Here is a 26,166-nt window from a genome sequence, read left to right as displayed (position 1 = left end):
ATCGTGCAGTATGGAAGAAAAACCGCTGCTTGCTGGGTAATTTTTTGGGTGATTATAAAACCTTTGGTTTTTGCTTTAGTCTTTATTACAAAGTCGCCTGTTGTAACGAAAGAATTTCAAAGAGACACAATCGGCAGCACAGCAGTAGCGGATCTACGGGGAGGTGGTGGTGGTGGTGGTGGTGGTGGTGGTGGTGGTGGGGGGGGGGTTGGGGGTTCAAAACCCCCACTTGGGCTGTCTTTTTTATTGTTGTCATTGTATCTTTTCATTTCAGGTTTACTGTGCCCCTGCACAGTAAACCAGTCAGGATCTTTAATTCCAATAAACATTAGTCTGCAAAGTCTATTGAAGCATTGAAGCAATTAATCCGCGAATAACGACTCTATAGCCCAGTTGTTACTCATCTCACATGGGGCATGGTTTTATGCTGACTTTTATATGTCGAGTTTGTTTGGGGTCCAGACTACTGTGGTTATACAAGCAGGTGAGTCCTTAAAGAATGCCGATCAGCCACTCCCTTGTTATTGTTTATAATTGAAAATACAATGGCTTATTTGCAAGTAAATTTCAGAATAACCATCCACGAATGAAGTCTGATACTTAATTCATGAAATTTGATTAAAAGTCTCTCAGTTACCTGCTTGAATTAGCATGGGAATGGATTCTTTGTGTGACTCGCCATTGAGCGGGAGCATAAAATGGCGGCGTTGTTGGCCTTCTTTAAAAGGAAGAGCTGATGACTGCACACGGTTTGTCTAAAGAGACCACACCGGATATTAATATTATAACTTAAGCGTGTGGGGGCAAATGGCCCTATGAATCAGGCCCGTAGCTAGAGGGGGGGACGGGGACTGCGAGATTGCAATACAAGAATGGTACAAAGCACGAACTCAATAACACAGCTTTATCTGTTCGAAATAATAATAATGTTTGATTTAAGAAAAACCCTTACTGCGTGCTTAATTTATTGTGATAAAGACCACCAACCGAAATGTATCCTTTTACATGTAAAAATACAGTTTTGATCGACCATCACGATTTTCTTAACTTTGAGGATTTCGTAAGGTTCTCTGAAGAATTCTTTCGCCAGGTTGGACAATGAGTGGGTCTTGGGGTCCAAGGGTTAAATCCGTGATTTAAACCGTCAGCGGTTATTTTGTAAGTATTTTGTATATCTATTGGTAAATTAGAAGTATTTTGTGGGGTCAAAAAAACCTCGGAGTCCAAGACCTGATCGAACCTTACCGCGAATTTTCAGTGTTCGGGAATTTTCCGGTCGCGAATTTTTCCAACATTTACTGTAGTACGTACGTTCACCTGTTCACGGTAGTGCGTGTAGCACATGAAGACGATTATTCTTTACAGTGCTTTTTGAACACCTGATTAGAAACGTGGTTTCTATACCATAGTCTTTTCCTGGTAGTAATCTTCTACGCGGGGGGGTAGCGAAAGTGTCTATAAGAGGATTTGAGAACAAAAAGTACAAATCCTGGACATGTTTTGACTTAAAAACTGTTAATACTGTTTTGCAAAGATAGCAATCGCCAGCAATGACTATGTTGCATTGCCTTGATTTTGGGCTTTTTCTGGGTTTTCTTTGCAATATCAACGGTTCTGGTATGAAGCCAAAACCTGTTTGGTAAATCAACGACTTGATAATGCATTAAGCCTGTTATAAATAAGGTTTCTAATGGGAGAGTAAGTGTGAGCGGGTACAGGTGGGGTGCACTTATTATGTTAACCCATTGTGTCGTCGCAAAACGCTGTCCATGCTCTCACGGTTCATTTTCGACCACAGGGAACCCGCAAGAAAGCCAGGGACTAGACATGTAACATGTAACGCTCGCCCCCTAGTGAAAACACTGTGTACTTGCCCTTACGCATAACAAGACGTTAAAGACAAACGTGAAGTCACCTTTCCCCGATCTTCCCACAAATCTTTATGATGCGCGCGTGAAATCGAGGTCAGTTACGCCTATGTGCACACTAGTTACATAACGACATATAACGACATGGGCGCGCGCACTTTTATCTTCGTATGTTCAAGTGTGAATGGTTCGTCATTTTGACATAAACCCGACATAACGACATAAGAGAAAAAACATGTTGACAAGAAGGCAAAGTTCGTTTTTATCCTCGTCTTCGCGCGCGTGTCGCAAAGAGTTGTGGGAAGATGTGCGGATGGCGAATAGTCGTGAAGGGGGTCTTGCGCAAACATGGGCGCGCAAAAAAAAAAAAAAAACAAGACACAGGAATATAAAATATTAGGAATATACAATATTCTTTTATTCATTAAATCTCAAACTCACTATGCCTAAAATTGGAATCATTTTCATTCATATATAATACACACTCTGCTAAGCAAACGTAGAACATAAAGTAATAAAAAAATCGATTATTTTTTAGCTTCATAGAAACGCGACCATTCTAGCGTCAGAATCTCATCGATTTTATAACAAAGGAAAGGAATATAAGGAAACATGGCTCCAAAAGCTGTTAGAGTTATGACTTTGCAACAAATACAAAACCAGAGAGGATCAAGGGTAATTTTCTCCTATGCACATTCCGAAGGCAGATCTATGTTTTGGTCTCTAAAACTAAAACTGTTGTAAAATATAAGTTAAAATGATATCTTAAATAGAAATTATTGCTTTCATCATTCCGAAAGATGATTGCTACAATTGCGTATAAAAAAAAGAAAGGTTTTACTTTGCTTCATCGCAACCTGAAATTCAGCCTTCAAATTTGGTAGATAAAGGCGATAATTTCGAATAGATATTTACAGTGACCTTACTAAAAGAGCTGAACCATCTAAGCCATATAATATATTAAGATTAAACGTGATATATTAGATTTCTAGGATATAAGAAGCAGATGAATGCAGATTACATTGATTTTAGTTGAAAGGCTATTACCTACAGATTCTCAGACTATACCTCCAAAAGCTGCCAGAGCTATGGCTTGGCACTAGAAACAAAACCAGAGAGAATCAAAGGTAATTTTCTCCTATGCTTTGAAACAAACACATTCCATTGATTTCAGTTGAAAGGCTACTACCTACAGCTTTTCAGACTATAACTTTTAAAGTCGCATGCGTTTTAAAGAGAGAACATAGACTAGAAAGACCAACCTTAATGTCAAGCAAAATAATGGACTTTATGATTTGTTAAAAAAATAAACTTATGTAAAAATTATCATAACAATAATAGTAATTAATACTTAGAATTATTCATGAATAAGCCCTTATCGTTTCTGCTCATAAAAGCAAAGCCTTGTCTTACTGTCGAATCCGTTGTATCGCGACCCGCGTTTTCAAAACACGATTTGTTTTGGTTTTCTGTTCCGTCAGTAAAACCATTCTGAGCCAATCAGAGTCTCGCGACAGAGCAACTGGTGAACGAGAGATGGCAAGAATCTGATTGGCTTAGAATAATTTGACTGGCGGACCAAAAAATCCCAAAAGACAAAAACAAATCGATGTTTGAAAATGCGGCGTCGCGATACAACGGATTCGATAGTAAAGACTTTGCAATTCTTTGCTGATATTCCAGACACTGCCTGGCAGAGATTTCCTCTCCCTAGTGTACAATTTCACTCTTACCTGGTGAGAAATTTTCCCCCGAACGAAAAAGACATTTAAAAACACTTGGGAAATTCCACCGAGCGGGTGACAATTTGCCAACCTTGTGTGAGCTTTTTACGGAAAATCTACAGGGAAATTCTTACCAAACCAAGTGTGTAAAGCTATGTAAACTGCGCCAGCACCTGCCAGCATTGCTGGCAAATGCTTGCTCGACTGACCACAAGACAAAGAAAATTCTGAAAATCCATTTCCCATTTTGACATTTCCTTTGTCTTATAGTTAGTCAAGCGAAAAATCGCCAGCAAAGCTGGCAGGTGTTGGCGCAGTTTGCACGGGGCTTAACGGAGGAGTTTGCTCATATTGTGCGACGAATATTACAGTGGTGCAATAAAAACTATGTAGATGATATGAGCATTTCAGTAGATAAATAAATCCGCTTGAATCGCTCTGAAATTAAATCCCTCCTGCAATGGAAACGGCTCCATCTTGTTTCTATAGCATGAAATAATAGATTGGGATTTTTTTTTAAATGGCAAGGTATGTAATACTCAATATGAATCCACAATGTGTCAAACAAGTTGGGATCAAAGACTTTGACAATTCAATTCGAACCTAGATCCTAAGGTTTGTAGGATTCAGTGCTTTCCCCATAGACTATTTTAAAAAACACCCCCATATGTAAAATACGTTATAATGACTAGGACGAACGTCACAGGACATCACACACTTTGCCTTGGAGAGCGGCGCCTGTGAATAGCGAAGAGGGAACCGTAAGAAAGGCGAGGAGAAGGAATGCACAAAATATCCACAAGAAAAGCGAAATATACAAAATAATAACAAGTTAAACCAAAACAAAAAAAAAACGAAAAAACGTATAAATAAAGCCAAAAAAACTGCAAGATAACCCGGTGAAACAAAGCGTCAAAGAAAAAAACCTTGTGAAAACGTAAAAAAAGCAAGCGAAGCAACTGCGCAACAAATTGCTAAATGCAAATAACCGTATAAAAAGCGCCCAAAACCTGCAAGATAACCAAGCGATAATCAAGAAACGTAAAAAAAGGCAAAAACCAATGGGTAGAAAGCGAAAAAAAAAAAAAAAAAAACGCAAGAAAACGTTTTAAAAATAAACGCAAAAGAAACACCTGACAACTCGTCAAATAACCGCATTAGAAAATTAATCCATGAACCCCATACCAACAATACTAAGAAGAAAGCGACTAAAATAGAAAGGGACACGTCAGAAAAACTTTAAATAACCGTTACAAATGCGTCCGAGAACTACGCGCTTGTGAGGGAACGGTTCATGGATTTTTTTAGTGCAGCCTTATTTGAGACAGTTGTTTTCACGTGAACGTCCGTTTCTTCTTCACTTACAGGGATTGGTCTTTTGTCTTGTTTGGATAATTCAGATGTCAAGGCCAATTGACTTGTAATACGCCCTGCAAAAATGAAATATATATATATATATATTTATATCCAGACGACGAATTTCAAGTGAGATGAGGAGAATACATCTACTTCATAAGATGCGCACAGGTTTGTTATTTATAGGAGGTTTTAAAATTTTCAGAAAAGGGCACCATCATATAAAAAATATATGGTCATAGGCGATAAAAAATTTGAATAGGAAATCCACGAATGATCAGTGAATCCGGCCACTTTCTATTTTTAAATCCTTGCTTCGACCGCCCCCCCCCCCCCCCCCCTCCCGAAATCCTGGATCTGTCCCTGATGGTAGGAGCAAAATTTACACCCTAAGGAATAGGACAAGCATATGTGACTTTAAAGGGGGCGTTACCCAAGGGTGAAAGATGAGTTCACCCCCTCGGGCCCATCCCCTTGGGCCTATTCATAGCTTGCATGGGACTTAGTGAAATACGTACGCCCTATCAGCCTCACGAATAGCATCACTCAAGGCCCTTCGCTCTTCCCTCAACGAGTCCCTGCCAGAGAAAAAAAAAAAGCATTATTAAACAATTCCGCAAAAACGTGAGCAAAAAAATACTTTCTCTCAGGTGCCACTGGTCTCAGACATAAAAAAGAAATATAAAACACAAAAACTAACAATTTCGATCTAAGCCTTGTTTAATTGTTCATCTGGTAGCAGCCTGAGAAGCTCTCCTGTCTATTTTGAATCTGCACTCTTTTTGTATTTGAGTGATTAGCTTCGTAAATGTACTTTCTTTTATGTTCAGTTTAGGCTAAAGTTACACTTTACACACCTGAGGATGTCTAGTGACTCCACATCTTCCTCAACATTTCTCTAAAAAAACGGAAGTAACAGGCCAAGTTATTCTAAATATTTTTTTTTTGGACAAATAAAAAGCAGCATTTTATTCTTCAAGTAAACAACACTTTGAGAGTTGCTTTGAGAGAAGATTCTTTTTGAGGGGGTATCAATTAATGAATATAGTCTAACATAAATGTTTTATTTTGTTGACATTGTTGTTGCAAGAGCTCTAGCGCTAGCGCTAAAAAACAACTTTGAACCAAGCAGATAATGCCTACTATCTGTAACAGTCAGCATAACTTTGTTAGTCATATCCTCCAAATTTTTAGTTGTTTAGTATATATAATAGATGTCCATAATAACTCTATATGATTAGATTATGGAATTTCATTAGATCAAGCAAAGGTATTCTGAAGATTAGGCTGCTCCAAAATTTATCTTTATAGGACTGATTCAATCAATTTCTTTGGTATTTTGAAGCTATAGGTATTCTAAGGCTTTGCCTGCTTCAAAGATCATCTCACCGTTGTGTCCAAAATGCGCTCTACCCGTTCTTGGATGCGATCTGATGCTCCTAGTGCAGCTTTGAGATTCGGTGAATAGCGGGATTTGAACCGCAGCAGAGGGTCGCTAAACTTCTTGTACGAGTTAGAAGTGACATTCAGGTCATCCAAGGCATAAGAAAGGCTTCGCGAGGGGCTAGCAGGCCTACTGGAGTAGCTAAGGCTCAGCGGCTCGGTTGCTGAGCGGTAGTGGTGACGGCGCCGAGCAGTTGAAGTAGCCGGAAAGTCTTCAGAGTATTTCCAGGCTAAAGCATAAGAAAAGGTTAGAATTTGTCTTTTTGAAAGTCTTGGTCCCAAGAAATATCCTGTAGCTTGCTTTTAGCTAGGAGTGTGAACAGGGGGTGCATACACAACCCCTCAATCATAAAAAAGGGGATCACTTCCAGGGGCGTAGCCAGGGGGCACGCCCCCCTTTTTTGTAGCCAAAAATACAGTAAATGTCAAACATTATCTAAAATACAGGAGAAAATCCCTTGAAATGGCCTTTTATGTGAGAATCATTTCTTCTTTTTTTGGTATCTATCCAAGCATCTTTTATCCTTTAGCAAATCTTGTGTATGTTCCCAGAGGGCCGGGACTCCCCCTTAAAAGTTGCATATGCTTTGAACTATTTCCTAAAGGGTGTGGTCAACAGGTATGCACCTTGATGGACCTATTACTTGAAATTTCAAATCAATTTATCTCTTGTCCACAACCAGCTTAAGACACTAAGGGACAACAGGCCAACTAACCCCAGACCTCTAGGGATACAGCAGTAATCATCAGTTGTTTTTGGAAGCCCCTTGAGTGCCTCGATATTCATAATGGTGCTACGTCACTGTACTTACAAGGTAATGGCTCCACGGTTGAGTTCCCAAGTCGAGATGGTGAAACTGATCTTGGGCGTCGCACAGGAGACTTTGATCGTCTAGGCTTTGGGCGAGTAAAAGAACCAAAGTCACGACTTTCTAGCAATTTTTCATCTTTACGACGAACAAGAAAGTGACCAGAATGATTGGCTAGAGTGTCGTCAGCCCTAGGGGTGGTTGTGAAAGAGCGCCGCTTGGGTGATATTGAACGTGATCTGGAATGGGTTCGTGTGGGAGATCGGGAACGGGAGGGGCTGATTGAGCGGCGACTTGCTCGTAACATACTGTCTGTTAAAGGCTCCTCTAGTCCAGAATCCTGAAAGGGATATATGAGCTTCAGTGGTGCTTTTAAAAAACTAGACTGGTGAATGGTTAGAGTTAGTTTCCTGTACAATTTTCTTGAGCAATTTTTCTATAATTTATGCTGAACTATAGCAAGAATGGAGCAAAAAAAAAGGTAAAAGGAGCTTGAAATTTATTTCAGTCATTATTTGTTATTTTATATTATGTTTAGGTTGTGAGGACTAGAGGGCACGCCTGACAGATGGCATGTTGCAATCCTTAACACAAGGATTGTGATCAATCTTATCCAGATTTCATGGAGGGATACTTACAGATGAGATAAAGTCATCAGGGTCTGGAACTTCTTTGATAGTTGTCTTGGTTGTGAATTCCAGACGTAATGGCTGTCCCTGGAAAATTCAATTATGCTTATTTAATAAGGGACTGCTTATTATCTAAAAAGGAATGAGTGCAATGTTCTTACTGGCCCAAAGGAGGCTCCTTCATATTTAATAGTTATAGAGACAAAGGGACTCCAAAGTCGCTGATTTTCAGTAGGGAGGCCTAAAAAATTCAATGTGAATACTCACCTACCCCCTATTCGAGTAATTAACAATTAAAACATTCTTAAGAACATCCTTAATAATGAGGTAGATCCCCAAGGGGGATAGGGAGGGGGAATCTTAAAGGGTCTAGGAAAAGACAAGCATTCACATGCCAAAATCTTGAGAGTACCCCTTTTGGGGAAAATGTGTGTGCAATTTATTCAGATGTCATACCAGTTAACGTCTTTTATAAGGGGAGGAAGTTTGGCCAATATATTTTAAAAAGCCTGGCAGTTTTTTTTTGTTTGGTAGCATGCCTTTTTGTTCTTCATAGGGCTGCCAAACTGTGGAATTAAAGACTAAACTGGTAGAATAGTTTACGTACTTACAGTAATTCTTATTGGATTGAAAAGTGAAGTCTTGAACAGTGTCAATTCTCGTCCTGTTCCCGGGTAGGTGGGGACAGCAGGGTAAAGGAAATCCCTGGCATTGTTTGCATAGTGACCAATGACATAACCATCTAGAAACATAAAATGAAATAACAATACATACATAGCAGATCTACACATTAAAAAGGGGATGACAAATGCATCACCATGAAGACTGTCCACAGTTTTTTTTTTAATTCTCCCTGGGCTTAACAAGATTTTTGGACAATATTTATAAAAGGCATATAAAAATATACTGGAATACACTCTTTTTTATAAGAACCTTTTTCATAAGAATGTCCAGTCTGAGATTTGACCAAATTTTAAACCCATATGCTAACAACATGCTGAGGCTGAGATTAGAACAAAATGTTGAGTTTGTTTGTGTGATGTGTTCTAAAATGCAGAATCAAATTTTATTCATAATACACTTTTAAATATTATTGCTATTGATAATTTGTGTAATTCTCTTTCAAATAATTCATTGAGTTTTATATTCTCACATACACTTAAATTTAAGAACATTGTTAAGAACCTCTTCGGCCTTATTAAATTGCTCCAAAAATAAGAACGGCTTAGCCTCAACTAAAAATTAGATCTTATCAAAAAAGAGAGTGAACAAACACAAAACAAATTCTGATTCATTTAAAATTCTATTTTAGTGATGTGAATTTTTTTGGCCAGTTCAATTGTGCTCAATAACCAAAGCAATTGTGCACCAATCAAACAAATTAAAGTTAGATGTAGCTTGATTACCAACCGTTTTATTAATCTAGCTGAGACTAAAGCTACCAGTGCAGCCACAAAAAAATAGGGAATGATAAGCCATAGATCTTTGATAGCTAAGTAGATAATTTTGCCAAGGCAACCAACCAAAAAAATGAAAAGGAGATAATACATCCCATGTTTTTATTTAAAATCTGATTCCTTAATGCAATAAAACATTATAAGACTTAAATACTTTCTGATTTTGATTTTATTGTTTAGATTATTAAAGAATAGTTTTCAAATTTTTAGTGATTATCTTTGATCTTGAAAATTTAACAAAAATTTCCAATTAAGATTTTCAGATTAACAGATCCCAAAACTAACAGATGTCTTCACAGGGCAGACCTCAAAGGAGATAAACAAAGAATTATAGTGGTCCAATAGAAGGCTTGGGTTGCCGTCAAAGACAATACAATAATTACAATAGGGCTTTGAGAAAGCTCAGCATACTTAGAGTGTCAAACTAATTTTTTGACAGACAGTAATTGAAAACCATTTTAGCATACTTAGCAAACTTCACTGATATGTCAGTTATCAACAGAAACAAGTTAAAAGCCAAGCACATGATGGAAAGTAGAATATTTGGGTAAAATTGCGAAAGAAATGTTCACTTGAAGGCGAAATGGTTATTGTAATTGTATACAATGACCTTTAAACAATTTAAACCCAGGTTAGGTCAGGGACGCCATGTTTAAAATACGCACATAAACGCAAATCCAAGAAGCAAATATCAGTAGAATAAACAAGAAACACTGGGTTTTGTGCTTGGATAATATGATGGTTTTATTTCTCTATCGGAATGTTTGATAAGGAAAATAAATTAATGCTCTAAACTAATGGTCGGCCAAGGTACGCATGAGAAAATTGCTTCGTCAACAGAACGTCCTTTATTTCTCTGTTCTTTGGTCCTCGAGATTCCATTACTTAAACATGCTGTGCTGGTTGTGTTTAAACACAAACAAATCTACAAAATACTGGCCGCTCTATAGACAACACACCGACTTCACAGGACGTGAAATCGACAACTCACAAGCGCTATGCACCGGAATTTGTTGCGTTGGCCCAAACAGACACAAATATTACACACAAAAACTAAATTCTTACCTGATATATAATCATCGTGCTGCCGAAGCTCAACTAAAACGTCTTCTCCTATATAAAATATGCTATATCAGTAAATACAAAGCAGAAATCGTGAAGACTTGTGAGTTTAGAATTCAAGATGGCGGTCGTATGTCTGAAATATTCTTCACCTTTGAGATGGATTGAAACGTATGCGGGATCTTGGCAGCTTTTAAAAACCTGTTCATTAAAAACACTAAGTAAAACTCCTCATAGACTGCTTTGTGATTAATAATTCAACAAAAACAAAACCTTGTTATAATTTATATCCAAATGTTTTTCTTACTCTCTCGAACCGAAGTCTCTCGTGGAAAAAGACAGGAAAAGTTGGTGGTACAGATTTCGTATTCACTTCCAATCCCATGCAGTTTACTTTCAAGTAAACATAGCCATAATCGCGTAGAAATGTCCCGGGACAGGTAATCTGTAGATAAATTAGATTTGCAGGTCTTTAGTGGCATGTTGGTGCAAATCAAGGAAAGCGGAATCGTGACACCGCGTCGTTAGCAACAAGCAAGAATCCGAACCATTTGGAGCTAAATATTGCAGAAATTTCTTACCGTGTGAACGTCTAGCTCTACAATAACCTTCATCGCTTTCCTAGGCATCTTGATAAATGGTTTGTCTAGCAATTGCGATTCGTGTTGAGAAAAATTACCGCGAATCTGCGGGCTGTATTGTCCTCTTCGCCGCGCTTGTGTGTAGCTGCCTCAAGAACGAACAATCAATCGTAGACGCGCGCACTGGATAGACGCGAAATTCTGTAAACACTAGCGGGCCAATCAGAGCGCACTATTTGCTCGAGTTAATCAAACAAATACATGTATTCATCTCACCGAACAAAAATTACATTTGTATTGTGACGTCACAGGTGCATAGTGCTCTAAATACTTTTCCAGAGTAGTTATTGTAGGTAAACGTAATTGGATTATTCAATTTATTGGAATATCGACACGAGGAAAAAGGGGTCGGACAAATCATACAAGAATCCATTGAAGTTGAATAACTCGAATTTCGTTCTTGAACCGTACAACTCGCAACTTCCCGCTTACTCGAACAATTTTTTGTTTCGGGGGGGGGGGGGGGGGGGGGGGGACTGGGTGGTTTCATAAAAACGAGGGGAACCCGCGCCGCGCCCCCGCCGCGCGCCCCAGCCCGTCTTCCGTGGCCTAGGGTATACCCGAGGCCTGGGGTATGCCGTCTGGGGGACTGGGCTGTTTCATAGATAATCACCAAGATAATTGTCAATTATTAGCGATCATCAATCTACGTCGGGCGGGGTTCGCGTAGATTAATAATTAGCAATTATTAGCAATCATCAATCTACGTCGGGCGGGGTTCGCGTAGATTAATAGTTAGCAATTATTAGCAATCATCAATCTACGTCGGGCGGGGTCCGCGTAGATAAATAATTAGCAATCATTAGCAATCATCAATCTACGTCGGGCGGGGTTTGCGTAGATAAATAATTAGCAATCATCAATCTACGTCGGGCGGGGTTCGCGTAGATAAATAATTAGCAATCATTAGCAATCATCAATCTACGTCGGGCGGGGTTCGCGTAGATAAATAATTAGCAATTATTAGCAATCATCAATCTACGTCGGGCGGGGTTCGCGTAGATAAATAATTAGCAATTATTAGCAATCATCAATCTACGTCGGGCGGGGTTCGCGTAGTTTAATAATTAGCAATTATAAGCAATCATCAATCTACGTCTGGCAGGGTTCGGGTAGATAAATAATTAGCAATTATTAGCAATCATCAATCTACGTGGGGCGGGGTCCGCGTAGATTAATAATTAGCAATTATTAGCAATCATCAATCTACGTCGGGCGGGGTTCGGGTAGATAAATAATTAGCAATTATTAGCAATCATCAAACTACGTCGGGCGGGGTTCGGGTAGATAAATAATTAGAAATTATTAGCAATCATCAATCTACGTCGGGCGGGGTTCGGGTAGATAAATAATAAGCAATTATTAGCAATCATCAATCTACGTCGGGCGGGGTTCGGGTAGATAAATAATTGGCAATTGCTAATCTACGTCGGGCGGGGTTCGGGTAGATAAATAATTGGCAATTGCTAATCTACGTCGGGCGGGGTTCGGGTAGATAAATAATAAGCAATTATTAGCAATCATCAATCTACGTCGGGCGGGGTTCGGGTAGATAAATAATTAGCAATTATTAGCAATCATCAATCTACGTCGGGCGGGGTTCGGGTAGATAAATAATAAGCAATTATTAGCAATCATCAATCTACGTCGGGCGGGGTTCGGGTAGATAAATAATTGGCAATTGCTAATCTACGTCGGGCGGGGTTCGGGTCGGGCGGGGTTCGGGTCGGGCGGGGTTCGGGTCGGGCGGGGTTCGGGTACGCAACTCTTTGGGGCGAAAAGGCGCTGGCCCCCCTTGTGTGGTAACATGTGGGAACATTGCAATTAGACCCTCGTCTGCCCTATAGTATACCGAGCCTACGGAGCGCGGAATGACCGTTTTTCGGCCGTAAATTCGAAGCCGCTGGCGTGGAGTTTAAACCTGAGTTTAACTCGAACACCTCGCTCCCGAACTCCTCGCGAATTTCTCGCAGTCTCCATTTCACCTTTTCGCGTGTCTCCAGGGACTTTCTCGGGGGCCCTTTCTTGCTTTTTTTCTCACGCGATGCGAGGTCGTGTCGAGCTCTGATAACGGCCATGAGCGCGTAGTATTTCTCTTGTTCCCGAAGTATTAACTGAAACTCTTCGTCTGAGATGTGCCCGTTTTGTAGAGCCTTAGAGACTAGCTCGCTGATCGAGTTTTTCTTACTCTCCGCTAAAACCATCGTGTTTTCGTGTTTAGCCACCTTGCTCGTAAGATCTTTAGAGACTATCCCTGCGCCTACGCCCACGCCCACGACACCGACCAGCCCAGCGACCCCTGTCAGCGGACCGCCGACCCCGGCGCTGGAAAGCGCCCCTGCAGCGATACCGGATACCACAGACACATCATGGGTAACGGCAAACGCGCGCTTATACTTTTTCCGCACCTGTCGATGATGCGTTATCTCGTTGTCTAGAACCGCCTGAGTGTCACATGTTTTCTGGAGTCGGAAGCTTTGCACGTCGCCGCCACTGTACATACTGGGAAGCGAGGGGTATATGGCACCACCGCTAACGTCGCTATTTGCCATGCTTGTTATGTCGGCCCTAGGTTAGCTCTAATACAAGGCGAACAGGCTTGCCCTTAAAGTCCACCCGTCTACCGTACCGTACCGTACCCTGATCCATATTTGGATACTCGAGACAAACTCAGAGGAATTTGCTGCGACGCAAACGGAGATGTCGGGTCCATAGACGACTTTCTCGTGCGGTCCCCCGCGGGTTTCTAGGCAAGCAAGAACGTTTGAAGGCTCGCCTAAGGAGGGGCATTGTGTGCGATCTTCGATATCGCAGCAGATGTAGAGGGCCTCTATCTTCGGCAAAGCTACCTTAAGTGGGGGCCCCTCCAAGGGCAGTGCGAGGCCCCGCTCCCCCAACTGATCGTCTTTAGCCTCTAGGCCAAATACTGCGCAAAGCTCGGCATTCAGGAACGCAACGCCATTGGACGTAAACGCGATCTCCCCCGTGAGGGGGTCCAGCTTCGCGGTCAGAATCTTGCTTCCAGTGCGGTTGATCGTTTCCACGATGGACTCTGCCGTGTGGTGCCCGGCTGGCAGAGTAGCGATGGGCGGGAGGGCGGATATAGTCGTTATCTGATGCTCCTGCTCGAGATTATACCAGCTGTTAAACAGCGAGCACTGCCGGAGCGCGACGAAGCGTGGGCGTCTTATCGGCCGCTCGAAGAAGAGCGTCTGTTCGCCTTTGGTGAGCACAATATGTAGGACCAACATTTTGTTAAACACAGCCCGCCTTCGTGTTTAATAGGACTGAGAATGGATTGGGAAGGCTGGCGGATGCTGAACGAGGAGGCAAAAGGGGCGGAAGAGACGAAAAAGGCGGCAACTGCGGCGGAAGCCTCTATAGCCGAACATATCAAACACGCTACAGCCGAACAAGTCAAACACGCAAAATCCGGTTTACCTAGGTCTATGACCCTAGGGCAAAAGCTGCTCTACGCCGAGCCCGCGACCCCCGTGGAAAGCACGGCCTCAGACATCACCCCCACTACTCACGCAGCTAGAGACACACGTGGCTGAGGACAAGTCATTCACGACTAGGGTCCGAGACATATTCAAAGAGACAGTGGTCACGCACAAGTCCGCCAAGGAGTCTCGCCGGTGGCTATCGGAGCCTTCCTATGGGTGCTGGCCACATCAACTCAACTTTGCGGTCTGGTGCGCAACAGCCGGATGCGGGGTGTCCCTCACCGACCCCGCTTTCGCCACGCTCACCTCTGTCATCAGGGGGTTTCTAAGGTTTCACGTCTACTTTACCACGCGGAGGATACTCTACGAGCTCGGCGCCCCCCTGCCTGGCGACAGCCCGTTCACGCGAAAAGATAACCCCTACAAGAAAGCCGCTTTCGAGCGTCTATGTATAGAGTTCGGTTTGCCGCGTAAGCCGGACTTCCGATGGAAAGGCGGGCGGAACCACGGGCTAGGCGATGTGTTTGTGTTCTACCCGGGGGAGAGGTATCGCAACGTGCACGTGATCCGTGGCTACGACACAGCGGCAGACGAGTACCCGAGCCACATTAATATGTTTAGCGACGAAGGTGGGACGTACAATAGTGGGAAGCAGGTGGGTTTCATACGCAACGACGACCACGGGGGCGTGCAATATAGCTGGTTCGCGCCTCCCAAAGGTGAGGGGCTGACAAAAGCAGGGCTAGGAAGACTCGATCGCTCGGTCGAGGCGTTCGTCTACACAGTGCTTGGCGCCCAGGTGAACGTCCGTTCCTCTATCGCGGGGGCCGGTGGGCCGGCCATGGAGGCGCAGGCGGAGTTCACGAAGCTGCTTGAAGACGCGATCGTAGAAAACGACATCGCTCAAAGAGTGCAAAGGTACCAGTTAGCCGTGCAGGAGGCCAAAGTGAGACTGGGCCTTGCGGTCGCACCAGGAGTGTGGCTGATGCCGAGCGATCTGGTGATAAACACGCAAAAGGTCGTGGGCTACAACAATAAACTGCAGAAAGCCACAGACTCCATGACGCTCGGCGCAAACGCGATCAACACCGAGACAAAGCCAGTCGGTGCTCATAACATGGGCGGTGGGCATCCTAGGGTGCAACACGTGACTAATCTGAGGATTGACCGCGAGGTGCGAGGCAAGGCCGTAGTGCACGCAGAGGGCGCGGCGCCTGCCTCCTCTTCGCGTATGCGCAGCATGACATCTAAGTGACAACACCGCCTTCAAGGCGGGGTTGTCGGCACTCGCGGTGGCGGCGGCGTATTACTTGTTCCGATGATTGCTTTGCATTCGACGAACCAAGAACGCGGCTTCGGCTAGAATGAGCAGCCACGCATTTTCGCCAAGGAATTTCACCGCTTCTCCTGCAGCCTTAAACACGAAGTTCGCGATGCTGCCTACTAGCCCAGGGAGAAGCTCGCCTAGCTTTTCCCGGTAGCCTTAAGCCCGTTACCGGCCCCTCTGGCCACGGAGGAGAGCGACTTGCCGAGCGACGTCACAATGGCCGTGATCTTCGTCGCTACGGCCAAGCCGATAGCGGTGACGGTAAAGCCGTACTTTCCGAAGATGGCTTTGATGCGCTCTCTGAGCGGCTTTTGGTTCTCGGACTCTCGGTTTTCGCGTTCTAGTTCGTCAATCTCGGAAAGCCTTTCCTCGTTGCGCTCACGGGCCTCTTGGCGGCGACTCTCTGACGTGTTAGGGTCGTCGATGGTCTCCCTATCTGTGGTTACCGCCCCTTGCAGCTCTTGGACTTGTTCTCTGCCACAGACCCCATCGCCAGCTTGAAGACTTTCAACTTCGCAACGTCCTGTCGAACGCCCCCGTTCTCATTCTCCTTTGTTGAGGTGCGAAGCTGTATTAGCGTCTTTCCCCTCTGGTCTGACTGGAACCGTATCAGATTCTCGTTAAGGTCTGGGTATTTCTCTTTGAGGGACTGGAGACCGAGTCTTGTCGCTGAACCCTCTGTGGTGAATGAGGTTTTAGCGGTCGTTTGCGTCCGGGCCCCCCGCGATGACGTGCTCGTCCTTGGGATCGACTCCCCATCGTAGGGGTCAAACGGGATAAGGGGCGTCTCGTCGTCCCTGTCTTCGGCGGACGAACCAGGTAAGGTATCGTCAATGTCAACGTCAACATCACCCATGATGCGTAAATCATATGCTACGCTATATTAGACATGTCTAACAGTCCATACCATAGTCACGTGACTTCATACTACTAGGAATGTCAGTCAGCGATAAACGTGACCCCCAACGAACACCCAGAACTCCTCTGGGGTTGAAAGCCGAGAGAACTGTTCACCGGGTCACTCTCAACCCGTCGACGGCTTCCCCCGGCGAGACAATATATGTGGCGGTCCTAAAGCTATCGGAAGGCGTCACGCTTGTGCCTGGCTCCTTGAGGGTCGGTTTGGATCTCTCCATCTCGGGCCAAGCGAATAATACCGTCGTGAACAACGTCGGCCAAAATCTCGTGAGCCGCCTGAAAATCACGTTTGCAGGAGAAACGCGCCAGGACACCAACCGCTGCGATGTCTTAAAGACGTATGAGGAGCTTTACCTGTCCAAGGTCGAGAGAGAGGACCGCCTGGAGCAGGGCATACAGTCAGAAAACATGCGCAAGCTTCGCTCCAAGGCTGGCGATAAAGCGACTTAGTAACGCCAAGAAGAACGCTCTAAACGCCGCCCACGGGGCGAAGTACACCATCCCGCTAGACCATTCTCTGCTGACGGACCACAGCGTACTGTACCCAAGGGCGCTCTCCGAGGCGCTGCTCTTCGAGATCACGCTCGCAACGGTTGACCAGGTAGTAGTCGGAAGCGATGCTACCAAATTATCCTACGGCATCAAAAATCTAGAGCTGGAATACGAAAGCCTGAGGGACGACAACCTCGCCCGGTCTGCAGCCGCCGCCTACCAAAACGGCACAACGTTTTGCTACGAGCAGGTGAACCTCCACAAGACCTTCGTGATTAGACCTTAGGGACGGACAGCATAATCAAAGAGTGTCAACCTGCCGCGAAGGTCTATGAGTGGTCTGTTGCTCCTCTTTGTGGAGCCATACACGGCAGGGGCTCGCGACTCTGAGAAGTTCGTGTACCCCGACATCAAGAGCGTCCGCGTTACAATCGACGGCATGCCAAACAAGGTCTTCAGCCAGGGACTACGCCCCACGGATTTCTGGAGGAAGGCAAAAAGGCGGTTTGTCAGTGGCAGCGGAGCGCCTAGTGTCAGGTCCAAGTCGTTCTATGGCGACATCAATTTTGCTTTTGGATCGACCTTCGAACGACGGACGACAATGCTCCGATTGGTCAACACCCGCGACGGTGTGCATCTTGAGATAAAACGCACGGCAAGCGGCACGGGTGCCGTAAACTGCCACGTGTTTGTGGTGGCCGACGCCCAAATGAACCTTATGAACGGACAGCTAGAGTCCATACAATACTGAGCACAGTAGTACAGTATGGACCCGAAAAACATCCCATTTAACGCTCTCATCGTGGGCCCGACGTCATGCGGAAAGACCCGATTCATAGTGGACCGGCTGCGCGGCCCTTTCCGGGGCAAGTTCCACTACATCGTACTCGTGTGCCCTACCTTTGTCTACAATAAAACATACGACGGCTTCGGCGAGGGCGACGATCGTCTGTTTGTCGTCACATCTGAGGCGGGTCAGATCGACGTACTGCTGAGGTTTGTGTCCGCTGTCTTCGAAGGCACTAATACGCTAATCATACTCGACGAATGTGCGGCTTCAAAATACGTAAAGAGGCGCTCTGACCAGCTCGTCAACTTGGCGTTCAGCGCACGCCACGTGGGTATTAGCGTGCACGCAGCAGCTCACCAGCATCACGAAGCCGTTCCGTGAGAACATCGCGGCCTTGGTGGTCTTTTATACCCCGAGCAAGGCGGACATGAAAGCTATCCTGCATGACTACGGCGCGGAGCTCTCAGAAGAGAAGATGAAAGAGTACATGAAGGCCTTCAAGACAAAAAATTTCTCGAAGTTAGAGTTTTGCTCGCGTCACCTTATACCATCGCCCTAGTTGAACGGTAAGCGCAGTAAATCACCGCTCACGTATACGTATACGATTTGATCACGCTTGACAACACACGTGTACCATGATGAGCGACGAATACTTTGAGAGTCTTCTTGAGGGGGGCGCCGCAGATATCAAGTCGTTGGACTGCTCGACGCAGCCAGCTACCGGAGGTAAGCAAACTGAGATAGCAGACGCGAGGGAGAATCTCGCGATTCTCGTAGGCTCGGGGAAGTCGAGAGAGATGGTAGGCAAGGCCCTGACTCACGACGACGTCAAACGCATGAGCGCCGAGGAGGTAAAGAAGTACGAGAAGCGATACGAGACCGCTCTAGCCAGCCGGACTACAGACGCCCTGGCAGACAGCTTCCTGAAGCTTACGACCAAGCTAGTAGGCATGACGCTGCCGATAGACAGTGCGGTCGATCTTCACAACGACCTCGTGTCCGACTACATCATCAACAACGAGCCCCGCACATTGTGCGGAAGCCTGTCTCTACGCTGCGGTCGTTTGATGGCTTTAGCTGTCGGGGCGTTACACGTAGCACGTCATGTGAACACCAACGGCGCTGACACGTGGTGTAAACACGAGGTAGCAGTCGCGGACTCACCAGATGGTGGAGAGAATCACGAGCCCCGAGCCACCCGCGACCTGACCTAAACACCCTGGACAAGTCGAAGCTGGAAGACGCTTGGCAGAGTGGAACCGACTTAACAGAGCGAAGAAGAAAGCTGTGCAACACGTTGAGTCGCCGGTCGCTAGCGAGTCGCAGGGACGCGAGGGCTATGACGAACACACGCCAGTCCCGGAAAGCAACTCTGCTTGGTCGGCCAGCTCGGTTATCGGGGTCGCTGGTCTTCTAGTGTCATTGATCGGCCTCTACACACGTAGGCGGGAGCTAGCTGCCGCGTTCACTCGTACACCCACAGCTACCGAAGGTACCGACGACGTGAATCCCGCAAATTCACAGCAACCACCGCTTGCCGCCCCGGCGAGCCGACCCGGACTATGCAAATCTCGGCTGTTAGCCATGGAGTAATCAGGCATTTAAACAAAAGGGCCCCACCCATTCCCCGCACGTCCGTGCATCGCAATGTCGAAGACGCAGCAAAGCAAGATTACAAAGACCATCACCGACGCCGCAGTCTTTACCGGTCTCGTCGCCGGCATTGGCTGGGTTGGGCGCAAGGTCTTGCGCGAAGACTTCACCAAAGACCCCTCCGCGAACGCCATGAACTACGCAAAAATGACTGCCGCCGTTGCAGGTGCTGTCGCTTTGAAGGGTTACCTTGAGGACCAGAAGATCCTGCCCATGTAGTAGTGTACTGTGGCACACTACTACATGTGTATGCCATGTATTAGACTCGTGTTCGCGTACACACAGCACGTGAAGTGTGGGCACGTGAAACGTACACACACTACTCGATGGCCTCCATCGCGATTTTGGTTGGCGGCGCCGTCCTAAACGCGACTGCATTCGTTGGTGGCAACTACCTCGCAAAGTTCCTGTCAAACGATGAGAGCCCTGCCTTAGCTGAGAAGGAGAGGCACGACAAGGCCCTAGAGAAATACCAACAAGACTATGGACGCTACCAACAGCGGCGACAAAAATCCTCGATTGGCAAGCTCAAAGTCGCGAGAGAGGGTCCCTCGCAAAGCAAAACTTCACCGACACTGACTACGCGCTCAAACTCTACAACCAGACCCGACCAAAACAATCCCTGGAGTCGACGCGGGCTCCTGAGCTGTCCGACTACTACATCCCCAGCAAAACGCAGAAAAACGCGGCTAGCGCTCTCGCCATCGGCTACACAGCTAGCCGCCTGCTGTGATTTAGATCTAGGCGGCCTTTTTCCATACTGCGCGTATACGTATAAGATGATTGCAGACCGGTTGTGGAGTGCTATGCACGAGGTATCAGCCGCTGCTAAGGGAGACAGGTCGATGACACCGAAGGTGTCGATGGGTGGATTCTGTAGCTTTGGTGACACTGCTAACCGAAGCCTCGAGTTGTGGCGCGCAGACAGGGAGTGCGTTAAGGGATTCGCCAATGTCGTTCTCCGGGGGCCTACCGACCTCAGAAAGACCGCCTCGGCACTACCCGAGCAGACAGCAACCGCCTGTTGGAGACTGATACACCTGTTGCAGTACATTGCCGACACGTAATGGCGGCGAAGCGCATGTCCGACGAAGCACTCGATGCGTTCCTTCGTCCTATTTACTACGCAAGAGGTGGCTTCCAGGGAGTGACCGCTCTGCATGACAAACTTCCCAAGGGCTCAGCCTCCATAGATCGAGTGCGCAAGTGGGTAAGCTCGCAGCCCGTCGGGGGCTACACACAGACACCCCCTCCTCAGACTACACACGCCCATTTCTCGGAGCAGACACCGAACCGTATCCACCAGTCGGACCTACTATTCTTGCCAACCGACCGCGGGTACAAGTATGCCCTGACTGTCGTTGACGTTGCTTCACGATATAAAGCCGCCCGCTCACTGAAGACTAAGAACGCGGCCGCTGTCTCCCGCGAACTCGCTGACATTTATGCAGACGGACCACTCACATGGACTAAAGTCCTCATGGTTGATGACGGCACGGAGTTCAAGGGTGCTACCACAAAGCTCCTAACAGACCACAGGGTGGAGGTCCGACGGGCTGAGCCAGGGCACCACAGGAGCCAAACTTTCGTCGAGTCTTTCCATCGCTGGCTGGCACAGCGCCTATTTCGTGCGCAGTACTCGAAGGAGCTTGCATCCGGCGAAACAAACCGCGAGTGGGTTACTGCTTTGCCAATCGTCATCTCGGACATAAACGCAACGAAATCTCGCATGACTGGCTTTGCGCTTTAAGACGCCATAAAGCCGAAAAGCCCCCCTCCCCCCCTAGAGGTCCCCTTAGAGGTCGGAACTGAGGTGTACATCGCCGTAAACGAGGAAGACCTCCAGTACAAGGGCCGACGGCGAGCGACGGACCCGTGGTGGACAAGCAAGGTATACCCAATACTAAAAAGGGTTATGGAGCCCGGACAGCCAGTGTTGTATTACATGTCGTACTCTAAGCACGGCTTCACGCTTTCGCAGTTGCGTGTTGCGTGATCAGCGCTTGTGCCTTCTATTGCAGCTAAGGCACGTGAGTCTGACATTCCACTTGTAGTGACCCTGACTGTCGTCCAGCCGGTGTATCCCTGAAACAGAATCTGAGTGCCACAGACCGTGCACTTCTTTTCCACGTCAGCAATCCTGCCGAGTACGTGGTCTACCGTTAGAACGTGGTGCGATCCCGTGTACTTTGCGCGACCCTTTTGCCTGTCGTCTATAGCGTATCGCTTGATTCGCGCTATAATGAGCTCTTCACTGGGCGTAGCCTGCAGTCCTGTGGGAACCAAGGCACCGGGGGCGTTATCGGGGGGAATCACGTTGACTATCTGATCAGCCGCACGAGGGAGATGCCGGTGTATACAGCATTCGTGATCCAGCCCTCTAAGCTGTGGTCTACGATAAACAGACGTATTGGAGTCTGGATAGTCTTGCCCTGCACCCGGTGGACGGTTCCCCAGCCCGCGTATTTCCACTCGAGGGGAAGCCCGTTAAGGACCGCGTCGAGAGGAACCTCGACTACCGTGCCTTTGTATGCGTCGACCTTCTCACCCCTTTTGCCTGGCACGGGCACTGGCCGCCCTTGCTTGCGATAACGATGCGCAATGCTAAGATCAGGGTCAAAGGGGATGGTTGCTGGCAATGGGGGGTAGTTTTTCCTGTGGTGCTCTATCAATCGCTGCTGAACAAGAGCCCCCATCTTAATGGTCGAACACACCCACATATCGCTTGGGTGGGCCTGCTCGACCGCCGCGTCGAACGCTACCCCATCCCACTCCTCTCGAAACACCTCAAGCTGTTTTGAATCTGACCTACACCAAATCCGGCCCCTTATGTCGTGGAGCCTGGAGGAGGGCGCGGCAGAGCCGCAGTCGCATGTACTGTACGGCTTTTGGCAGTCTTCACACAGGCAGCGGTAGTCGGACTCGAACCAGCGGATGTTCCCTTGTGCCCACTCCTCGAGCATATCGTGAGGCCCCTCTTTATCTTCCCAGGGCAGGACCTGCCCATAGTCGCCACAACACACTTGCTGACACAGCCGCGTGGTGAGATACTCTAGGATGGCGCATAGCACTTTAGTCTGTACCTTACAGCACTCGTCAATGATGTTTACTTCTGCGAGACGGTCGAGTTTGTGCCCCAGCTCGGAAGGTCTCCACTCCTCTATCGGCTTCTCCGCTGGTATGCAGAGGTAATGGTGGTAGGTTTGAGCCTTCACCGCGAGGCGCGGGTTATTGCGATGGTCGTGGGCGAGGTCGTTCTCGGAAGTGAGCACCGCCGGAGACACTGTCCTCGCATCCTAGGTACGCCGCACGCATGTCGATGTGCGCATGAGGCTGCGCCCCTAAGTTTTCCTTGCTATTCCACACTTTGGACTCAACCTGCGCCGCTTGCCAGACGTCCCTATATTTAAGAGGCGTTGGCCTGATGTTCTCTCTTTGGGCCCACTTCTTGAAACGATACCCTATTGCGCCGCCCATCGAGTGCGTAGCTTCGGCGTACTCTTGGTAGGCTGGGTGATCATCAGGAAGCCATTGAGGATCATGCCCCGTCTTGTCCGTAAACGCTCTGTCGATCGCGACGCTATCTCTCTCCGATCGGTATAGTTTGCCTTCGTGCGTGACTATAACGCGCCCGCATAGCCAGATCCTCGTGCTTCTGGGGATCGCCCTGTTTATAAAGCGAATGAGCACCTCTCGCACTTTTGCCTCGTGCATTTTCGTGGCGGCACTGGTTAAAGCCGTCTCCTGACATAGCGAACGAAGCTCATCCTCAGCCTCGAAGTCTAGGCCGTGGACGATCGTGATCGCAGGTGGTTCAGTCGGAAGCTCCGCCCAGGCGTGGTTATTGTGGCGAGGGATAGTGAACCTCGCCTTAGTCTTGTACTTCCCCGAGTCCCACATAGCGTTGCCCAGGGCGACCACGGCTAATAGCTTTATCTCGAGCTTCTTTCCCATCTCAAAGAGGTCTTCTTTGGTGCATCCCGTAGCAGCCAGGATCTTGCCTCGTGTCTTGGTTAGACCAAGGGAGCGTGAGGTACTGCGATTCCTCAAGAAGTCGGCAACGTAACTCACAACACAGTTAGCGAAGGCGTCACTCCCCTCTCGCTCAAACATTGGCCCAGGCTTCCCATTTTGCTCAGATAAAGGGCGAAGCTCGTATCTCACGTAAACGAGGTACTCTCGTCCTTTCTCCCAAATACCCGCATCGATACCTTCCAGGGCGCCGACTGCGATTTGGTCTCCACTTTTGACTAATGACCCACCGATCCTGCGCTCCGAGCGCCCTTCCTCCTCCGTGATTGGCGCCAATGGCTCTGCGGGGGCCTTACCAACGACCGTGAAGAGTGAAGACGCTGGTCGGGGTCTACCATCTCGAGCACCAGTGGCAACACTGCGTTTGCCCTCAGAGACTCTCGCTCGTGCGAGACCCACCACACTGAGCCATCGTCATTGATATCAGGCCCCTGCATAACCGGCTTTGGAGCAATGACTCCTGCTTCACCAAGATCCCGTATCTCTTGGTAAACACCGGCGCTTATGTCTTGGCCCCGTAGAGTGGCATCCACGCTTGGGAACCGAAGATGGGCGCCGCCGACAAAGAGAGAATAGTACTTCTCGGGATCTAAGCCCTCTGGGCCCTTTTGCTTTAGAAGCGGGTCGAACTCGCGCCACGGCTCCTGCTTCGCGGCCTCTTTGTCAGCCTCTCGCCGACGCGCTTTTGCCGGAACGAGCGGCGTAAGCGAGAGTAAGCGAGAGTAAGCGAGCGAGATGTCCTCGTCCAGGATGTTCTGGACCAGCCTTGCTAGTACGGCAGGCGCCTCTTTGTCAGGCATGCTATTGAGAATCTCCTCTATGTAAGCGTCCATGTTTGGGTATGCCTTGTGCCACCAAGTCTCTAATTGCCCGTATCGCGGGCTACGACGTCAGGACGAGTGCTTGGGTATGCCTTGTGCCACCCAGTCTCTAATTGCCCGTATCGCCGGCTACGATATCATACAGGACGAGTGTTTGGGTATGCCTTGTGCCACCCAGTCTCTAATTGCCCGTATCGCGGGCTGCGATATCAGACAGGACGAGTGCGAACTGTTCCCGAGCGCGCCTCTCGGTGCTGCGCATCCTCTGCCCTACACGATTCGCTCCGCAGGGGCGACACGACCGCGTCTCCGACTGCGTCCCTATGCCGCAGATCTTGCACGGCACGGGGAGGGGGCTGCCTTTACGGAGCCTTTGGTGGTGCACCTTGCAGTAGGTGTCCATGCACCTCTGGCTACACGTGTTTGCATGGCCGACCTTTAGCCAGCAGTAATCTTTTCCGCACTTCATCCTCCGAATGCTCGGTATACTATAGGACAGACGAGGGTCTAATTGCAAGGTTCCCACATGTTACCACACAATGGGGGCCTTTGCTTTTTCGCCCCAAAGAGTTGCGTACCCGAACCCCGCCCGACCCGAACCCCGCCCGACGTAGATTGATGATTGCTAATAATTGACAATTATTAATCTACGCGATCCTTGATCTGCCTGAGACGGGGCTGGGGGGCTCGGCGGGGCGCCTCCCAGCCCGTTCTATGAAACCACCCAGTCCCCCAGACGGCATACCCCAGGCCTCGGGTATACCCTAGACCACGGAAGACCGGCTGGGGGGCGCGGCGGGGCGCGGCGCGGGTTCCCCTCGTTTCTATGAAACCACCCAGTCCCCCCTTGTTTCCCTTGGATATATTTTACCTCTACTCTATCTTTCTAACCCTGTCCATTCCTTAAAATTCTAAAGTTCTCAAGTGTATTAAGGCTTGGATCTTAAGCTAAAACAGTTGAAATTTTGAAAGTTCCCTTAAAGTGGGTTAACATTGCCTTAAATGCACCATTTTTGGTCAAAACATCAAACTCGGCAATGTTAGCTGATTGGTAATATTTTATTTTGAGTGATGATGTCATCCAGCCGATCACGTGACTTTTGCAAATCAATATTTCAAAATATTCTCCGCTGGTGGATACACTATGAAAAAGAAAACATTGCATGTTTTCATGTTCCTTTGAAACACATCTGCACACTGATGTCTTAACCTGCAAGAAAAGTTTAGCCTTTCGGTCACAAATCAACATTTTAATTCGCAGCAGGTCACGTGACTTAACAAAATAATTAATATCTTGTTAACGGCAGAGAAAATTATGGATGCTAAAACGCTATCATATGACACACATAAAGTCAACACTTATTTAGTAAACATCTTTGTCCAAGCTGTTTTCTTACTGGCGGAAAGGCAAAAAACTATTTTGTCACGTGATCTATTGTGTGACGTCATCACCAGCAAGAAAACATTACGAAAATGTTTAGGCCGTCGACTTCAATCATCTTGCCAAAAAGAACGAATTTAAGGCGATGTTAACAAAGTTTATTGCAATAAGTTATATTCGATGCTAAAAGCAATCTACCCAGGCCTTAATATACTTGAGTTGATCCAGTTTATACTCTTATTTCGGTTGCTTTGAGTTCCATTATAGCGTTCATGGAACAACATATTTCATTTATTGAAATATAAGCAGCGAATAAT

At 47.1% G+C, this 26,166-nt stretch overlaps 1 protein-coding gene across 2 annotated transcripts; it reads right to left on the bottom strand.

Annotated features, from left to right (window-relative positions):
* Positions 1 to 2,257: 2,257 nt before the first annotated feature.
* Positions 2,258 to 11,114, bottom strand: LOC5505260 (spermatogenesis associated 6-like protein). Of its 2 annotated transcripts, none has more exons than XM_032373693.2 (12): positions 10,930 to 11,114; positions 10,656 to 10,793; positions 10,501 to 10,549; positions 10,352 to 10,399; positions 8,441 to 8,571; positions 7,839 to 7,916; positions 7,204 to 7,540; positions 6,338 to 6,621; positions 5,806 to 5,846; positions 5,467 to 5,526; positions 4,958 to 5,022; positions 2,258 to 4,330 (listed from the first exon to the last, which is right to left on the bottom strand). In XM_032373693.2, exons 1-11 carry the CDS (start codon positions 10,975 to 10,977, stop codon positions 4,989 to 4,991), a joined length of 1,248 nt encoding a protein of 415 aa, XP_032229584.1. In that variant the 5' UTR covers positions 10,978 to 11,114; the 3' UTR covers positions 2,258 to 4,330; positions 4,958 to 4,988. The 2 variants fall into 2 exon arrangements, with proteins under 2 accessions (XP_032229584.1, XP_032229585.1); XM_032373694.2 differs by having other exon boundaries at positions 7,204 to 7,288; positions 10,930 to 11,109.
* Between the last annotated feature and the right edge of the window lie 15,052 nt (positions 11,115 to 26,166).

This window comes from Nematostella vectensis, chromosome 11 (assembly GCF_932526225.1).
Source record: "Nematostella vectensis chromosome 11, jaNemVect1.1, whole genome shotgun sequence".
Classification (NCBI taxonomy): Eukaryota; Metazoa; Cnidaria; class Anthozoa; order Actiniaria; family Edwardsiidae; genus Nematostella; species Nematostella vectensis.
Note: the sequence above shows the minus strand (reverse complement) of the source record. Positions and strands in the feature narration are given on the sequence as shown.

Excerpts from the sequence above, each read along its gene's own strand:
- LOC5505260 (XM_032373693.2), bottom strand. The coding sequence starts at position 10,977 with ATGCCTAGGAAAGCGATGAAGGTTATTGTAGAGCTAGACGTTCACACG. Across the intron at positions 6,622-7,203 it reads AACCGTGGAGCCATTACCTT|CCTGGAAATACTCTGAAGAC; the intron begins GTAAGTACAGTG and ends CTTATGCTTTAG. Across the intron at positions 5,527-5,805 it reads GAGTCACTAGACATCCTCAG|GGACTCGTTGAGGGAAGAGC; the intron begins GTGTGTAAAGTG and ends TTTCTCTGGCAG.